Here is a 6907-nt window from a genome sequence, read left to right as displayed (position 1 = left end):
TAGAGAAATTCTCAGATGACCCAACTCAGAATGTATCAACACATGCATGTACACACACGCGCGTGCGCACGCACACACACACACACACACACTACAGCATCCAGACCGACACCCCATCCCCCACGGAATTTAAAGAGACCCATGGAAAAGGGGAGGGGTGGGAGGGGAAAAAATAAAGCAAACCCCGCCCACAAATGTACCACAGTCACCATTAACGTCATATTTATTGTTATTTAGCTGCTCAGGAAAACATATACAGGTATATACAATATGCATGAATACAGAAGACTGCACTTTACATATTTTTTTTTAAAAAAGAAAGAAAAAAATAACACTCAATTTCATGAGCTATTGTCACAGTCTTCCAACCAAGCATTTCAGAAATGAATTTCTTTTAAGAGTCAAAAAAGATTACAGGATTGCCTAACACACAGCAGAGTTAAGTTCTCATATTTTACATGTGCAATAACGTTTTCATATTCTTTCCCGAAGAGTTTGCTATGCAGTACCGATTACCAGTGTTTGGAGTCTGGTGGATTGGGTGTGTTTTTAATTTGCTTTTATTCTTTCCATTAAACCAAATTTAATGAAATAACATCCTTTTGCTTAAGGCTATTTTTAAAGCTGTTCCTTTCTGGGGTCGTGGGGAGCGAGAACGTTTAAATCTTCAGGGATTTCTGAGGCTGCCAGGACCACGAGCTGATGGTCGTGTGCTGATGGACTCAACACAAGAAAAGTCAAAGACAAGTCAAGACACTTTGCTCCCCGGCCTTAAGCAATTAAGGAGAAATCATTCCTGTTTGAGGAATAAAAGGATGAAGCTCTCAAACAGCTGTACATTGTGGAATCAGAGGGGTGAGGAGTTTTGCTCAGACTGTGACTGACGCGCCTGCAGCCCGTAACAGGGGGCACGTTCCCTCCCCTTTTCTCTCCTTTGGTGGCAGAACCCAGGAACTGAGTCAACTCCCACCTTCTCGCAGATCGGTTCACACCGCCTGCTTCTGCCTGCGCTCTGTGGGGGCCAGGGTCAGCCCTTCTCAGGCTGCCCATGCAGGAACCTTGGACCGTGCAGACTCAGGCCCGAGCCAAGAGGGCTGGCTGAAGGAAAGATGGGAGGAGGGACTAGAAAGAGCAAGATTTTTCTGGATGCTCTTCTCCCTTTGCTGAAAAGTTCTTTGAAATAAACAATGTGGGTGTTGTATGGGGAGCCCAAAGCCTTCAGGTCACTTGTTAAAAAAAAGCCGGGTCTGCAAACTCTGGGGACATGGGGCGGGGTCAGCAGGGGAGGATGGAGGGGGCGCAAGGCTCAAAATGGAGCATTTAGTAAGATGCTCGTTAACAGAAACTGAAATAAAATAGAAGAGTTACCCATTTGGGTGAAGTGATAGCAGTCACTTCTTGTCTGACCCACCCTGGAATCTGCATGCCCCCAGCACCCACCATGAGGCATACAAGCCCTCTGGAGTCATCCATAGCACCCAAAGATGCCCCCGCCCCCTGACAACGCTGGGCGCCCCCCCAACCGTGACTGCTGACCACCACCATGAGGCGACCAGGTAACAGGCCTCAGCTGGGTCCAGGAGCCCTGCTCCGCCGCCCTCTTCACCCAGCCCTCCCTCACCGCTGCTCAAAGAAGTTATTCCCTCACGAGACACATGGGACGTGGTTCTGGTTTTGCAACAGGGTGAGATTAAATCAAAAGGAAGGTGGGGGTGGAATTCTGGGGTTCAAAAAAGACCCAAGAATCAAGGTCACTCATTACAGTCCCTTTCTCCCTCCTCAGGCCCTTAGAAGTCTGCAAACCCCTGCAAAGAATACACCCAGGCATGGAGAAGGTGGGCGGGGGGGCTTGGCAGGCTGAGCCTGGGGGCTCCTTCACTCAACAAGCGCCTGGAAAAGTGCTGGCAAAAGCCTGGTCCCTCCCAGGGACTGGGGGCTGTGCAGGTTGGAGGGGAGACGGAAAGGGAGAAGTCAGGGAGATAACCCATCTCCACTCCTTCTTCCCCTGATGCTTGGCTGGGAACAGAAATCAGGAAAGGTCAGGGCTGAGAACTGATCCTTCAACTCCAGCACCCAAGACGCAGGCGGCCCGGCTGTGGCAGGGATGACAGCCTGGAGCTCCCGGAGACTCTGTAAGTTGGACGGGCACCATCCCCACGCGGCCCAGGGCTGCTCGGCACAGCGTGAAAATTCAGCGTCTGGGCATTTGTGCAGAGGCCCAGAAAAGGAGAGAAAACACCACTGTCGAACATTCCGGCTCCTTCCCGCGGAGCGGGCTGGACACGTCATCACCTCCATCGCAGTGAAAGGCAGCTTCCCGCAGAAGAGAGAACGGAGCTGAAGGCTGAGCATGTGTTGGTAGGAACGAAAATATATATCTCTATTTTCTTAGGGAACAGACAAAACAAAATCCCAGGCGGAATACCTAAGGGGGGCATTAATTGTTTGGCTCCTGCCTGACTGATGACAGTTGGGTGTCAATAGATAATATTGTGATGACAATTTGACTCTCACCCGCCAATATTCCAGAACTACTATTCTCCAGGATTTCCATTTTAATAAGCAGTGAACAAAGCAAAAAAGGAAAAGGGGAAAAAAAAAAAACAGGCAGGGGGAGGGGGAGATGGGAAGGAACAGGACTAAAAGAGAACAAAAAAGGAAAGCAACTCTTGTCTTATTATGAAATAACAATACTTGGACATACAGCAGCACGAAAATAAAACAAGGAAAGAGGTCATCTAAAAACCGTATGCCAAGATTACAGAAAAGTGGGAATTATCTAGCAAGAAAAAGGCTTCAGCAAAAGTTTGCTAACTGCAGAAGGGTTAACACTGGTAACATACCGTGGCAGATGAGTTTCTTTTTTAAAAAAATTTTTTGAGGTTTTTTTTCCCTTTAAATTAACCCTTTCCGGTCCATATGCCACTAAGCAGGTACCAACCTAAAAAAAAATCATCCACTCAGCAATAGTGGCCCTTTCAAATTAACAGGGTGGGGTGGGGGTTGGGGACTGGTGGAGGGGGGAGTGGAGAGAGATGGGGGAGGGAAGGGCCTGGTTGGGGAGAGGGTATTTCTTGTCAATTCAAGTTAGGGCAGCCACGAATGTCCCGAATCTGTTGGAAATGTCGGAGTGCAGGGACCGCCAGGTGGGCACGGAGGCTCGGGCCTTGGCATCGCCCACATCGTCTGTGCAGTGGACAGACAGGCACTGCAAGTGGCTGCCGGGCTGGGTTGCCGAGGCCTTGTTCGCAGGAAGGTCGAGGGCTGCAGAGAAAGAAGGAAGAGAGGATGTTAGCTGTGTGCTCCCCTCTGTGGGAGGCCCTAATAGGGGGTAGAGTGGCAGAGGCCTGAGCAGAGAGGCAGTGTCCACACCCTGTTTTCATGCCTAAAGATGGTCTAAGGAGATCTAAAGATATTCGGTTTGAATCCTCCTGCTGTTGCCTCTGACTTGGGCTGTGAGACCTCAACCAAGGGAAGATCCCTTGTTGGGTCTGTTTCCCCCACCCCCTTGGGAAATAGGAGAGTTAGGCAGGATAAACTCAGGGTCTGTCCATCTCTGATGGACTAGAGTTCCTAAAAGATTAACTGGACCAGAATTAAGTTGGGAAGGCTTCCTGGAGGAGGGGCATCCAAACTGGGCATTGAAGGATATGTAGGAGTTCACTGGATGCAGTGAAAGTGGGGAGGGTAGGATTGTCCAGGTCTAGGACACAGCCCATTTTCTTGTCATCCTCCAGATAGACATTTGCTAAGGGCCTGCTGTGTGTTCAGACCTTCCTTACACAATGCCAAACTGCTCAGAGCAGTACACACTAAGAGTGTGGACTCTCCAACCACACCAGTGCCATTTGCCCATCCCCAGCTGCTGCATAAAGGGACTTTAGGTGATAGGGATGAAGGAGTCTATTCCTCTTCTATACTCTCAATAAAAATCCCCTACATTTCTTTTTACTCACACAGCACCAGAAACATCACAGATCATGGCAATGCTTGGGTCAGACACACTTAAGAGGAAAGAAATTTGACAACCATTCACACCTTAGTATGAATTAGATTTGAAGAGACCAAGAATTGGGAGTTCTGAGGCAGGGAAAGAATGGAGCAGTCATTTCAGAGGACTGTTAATTTACCAATAACAGTGATCAATAGTTCTGTTCTGAGGCCTAATGTATGTTGGTGATTATTCTCTTTACTCCTTTTTCAGAGCCTGACTCTCAGAGAGGCGAGGTGACCTGTCCAAGGTCACACAGCCAGGAAGGGGAAGAGCTGGGTTTGAAGATGGGCTGACAGTGAATTTCTGACTCAGTGGACATGAGAAAAGCTGGAATTGGGGGTGGGGGCCCAGCTCTGGCAGAGGGAGCACACCCAGATACTGAACTCCATGACCGGCCCGCCCTCCTCAACACACTGTGCAAGCCCAGCCAAGGCCCTGTGCCAGGCAGGAGTTACCCCGCCCATCCTGCCCTCTGGGATCAGGGGGGAGGCCTCCCCCGGGAGCTGAGCCACGGCCTGCAGAGAAAATCCTCCGAGAGGGATGGGCCCAGGCGGCCGAGGCCGGGCCATGACTAACTAGGTTTGGGGCCCCCACCCTGGAGCCCCAGAGACACCCAGCTTTGGGACCTGCATTCTTGGGAGGAGCTGGGGCTGGGGAGGAAGATTCTCTCCTTTGCTCCTTCCTTCCTTCATTCAGTGAATAAGCCTTCACTGAGTCCCTCCTGTGTTCCAGGCACGGTGCTAAGCCTGCAGATTCCAGCAGGAAACAAGGCACCGTTTTCCACCTCCTCCTGCATCTGATGGTGAGGCCAGGAGACAATGTCATAGCACATCACTCTGGAGTCACAAACTGGGGCTTGAATCCCAGCCCCACCAATGTGTGGACACTTTCCCTCTCTGAGTCTCAGTTCTATTCACTGGTAAAGTTGTCTCCCTCGAGGCCTTGTAACATCCTAACATACAGAGAGATCCCCAGACAGGGCTGTTGGGACTGTCATGAGTGTCCAGGGTTGGGGAGGGGAGTCCTTGCAGCCATCTAGAAGCCTCCAAGCCTTGTCCTTTCCTCGAGACTGGCCAGCTGGCCATGTTTCTGCCCATGAAACTGGAGTATCTGCCCATTTTGTGTACGAAGAAGCTGAGGTTCTGAGCCTGAGGTTTCAAAGTTGGTTAGTAGTGGTGAAGCTGGGATGCTGTGACCCCAAGAAGCTAAAGATAGCAGATTCAGGGCCCCCTCGCCCACAGAGGGTCCTAGGTTCCAGCAATGCAGATCCACAGCCCTCTCACCTCTGCTCCTGAGCCCACGCTTGCCTTGCTCCCAGTGACACGCTAGGCCTAATAACCCCCAAAAGGAATTTTGTTCCAAGCCTTGTGAGATCCAGATTGCAGAGAGGGGAGCATCTACCAGACATAGAGAGGTTCTGAAAGCGGTTCCTTACTTCACCTTACACACATTATCTCAAGGAGGTGACACAGCAGTGCCTGTGCCCATTTTATAGGTGGGAAACTGAGGCCCCTTGCCAAAGTTTGCACAGCTAAAGAAAGATAAGACCCAGCCGTGAGCTCCTGACACACAGCTCCCTTGCTCTGCGGCTGAAGCACCAGGAAGGTAGAGAAAAGTTGGCGTGTCCTGAGCTACGTGCTGGGACAGAGGGGGACCAGAACTCTTATGGAGCCGGGTTTACTCAGTAATGGTTCCAGACTTCTCCAAATGGCCAAATTTCCTAAAGATGCTTTACTCCCAAGTTACAGACAACTCACACTCATGCCGTGCACCAAAACCAGAGACAGCTGCGCGTCTTACTTGGGGTGGATTTAACGAGGGTGTGGCAGGCACACAGCTGAACACTTCCGTGTATTATCTAACTCCAACCCCCAGCAAGCCCAGCAGCCAGGCGACCCTTCTCCCCACGTTAGAGGGGGCTCTAGGGGCTCAGAGAGGGTGAGGGGCTTGCCTGACGTCACAGAACACAGGCACAGGATTCCCCAGCCTCTGCCTGGGACAAGCAAGTGAGTCTGGTATCCACGGGAAATGTTTTTAGGAGAGAATACTACTCTTCAGTTCTTGACAACCCAAGCATGACCAAACTCATCCTCCCGCCGGATTCATTCCAGCTGGGGGGACCCAACACGCCCTAGGGATGCGGCTCCCCTGGGCTGCCGAGTAGCTGCCGATAAATCAGTCCCACAGGAGCCGCCTCAAGTTGGGGCCTGCCCTAGCTCGGGCTGGGCCCTCGGTCCCTGCTCCTCAGGGCGGCAGGCATGCCGGCCCCCACACCAGGACCCAGAGATAAAACCGCCCCCTCGCCCTGCTCCCAGGGCTGGGGGGGACCCTGGAGTTACTCAGCGCCCGGCACTGGCAGACACTGCAGAACACGACGGGTGTTGTCATGTTTCCCACTGTTGGCTGTCGGCCTCCCCCGTCAGACTGGCTGCACGGTGGGGAGGCGGGTTTGGCCTGTTCAGCTCAGCTGGGGCCTGTGTGCTGACTCAAGTGACCCTCATCCCTATTTGATGGATGGGAAGACGGAGGCTCCAACGGGCAGGGAGCTGCCCAGGGGTCACCTGAGGCCAGGTCATCTGCTTTGGGTTCAGCCCTCTCCTTATAGCCCAGGATTCCCTGCAGGTCAGGCCGAGATGGAATCCCAGATGCCCCATCCTGGACAGCTTGCCCCTATCTGCAGGGCCTCAGTTTCCTCATCTGTAGTGTGGGGACAGTGATTCCTTGTGGGCCTGGCTCAAGGCAGTTCAGGGAGACCATATAAGAGAAAGAGCTGAGGCCATCATGCACGTGGGGATTGATCCCTGACGCAGGGATGTTAGCCTCACCCCATGTGGACAGCACAGGGGCTGAGATGAGGGTCTTCTGGTTCATGGGATGGGACGGTGTGCCTGCCCAGCAAGGATGGACAGTGGG

The 6907-nt window shown here is 52.1% G+C and overlaps 1 protein-coding gene across 1 annotated transcript in view; it reads right to left on the bottom strand.

Annotated features, from left to right (window-relative positions):
• Positions 1 to 210: 210 nt before the first annotated feature.
• The window catches only part of MN1 (MN1 proto-oncogene, transcriptional regulator), a 46388-nt gene continuing 39691 nt past the window's right edge, over positions 211 to 6907 (bottom strand). The window contains exon 2 of the mRNA XM_031442959.2: positions 211 to 3264. Coding sequence (XP_031298819.2) covers positions 3083 to 3264 — 182 coding nt within the window. The 3' untranslated portion in view covers positions 211 to 3082. The remainder of the gene's footprint in view (positions 3265 to 6907) is intronic.

The sequence above is a fragment of the Camelus dromedarius genome, chromosome 31 (assembly GCF_036321535.1).
Source record: "Camelus dromedarius isolate mCamDro1 chromosome 31, mCamDro1.pat, whole genome shotgun sequence".
In the NCBI taxonomy this organism is placed as follows: domain Eukaryota; kingdom Metazoa; phylum Chordata; class Mammalia; order Artiodactyla; family Camelidae; genus Camelus; species Camelus dromedarius.
The sequence above is the reverse complement of the archived record's forward strand: the minus strand, read 5'-3'. Positions and strand labels throughout refer to the sequence as shown.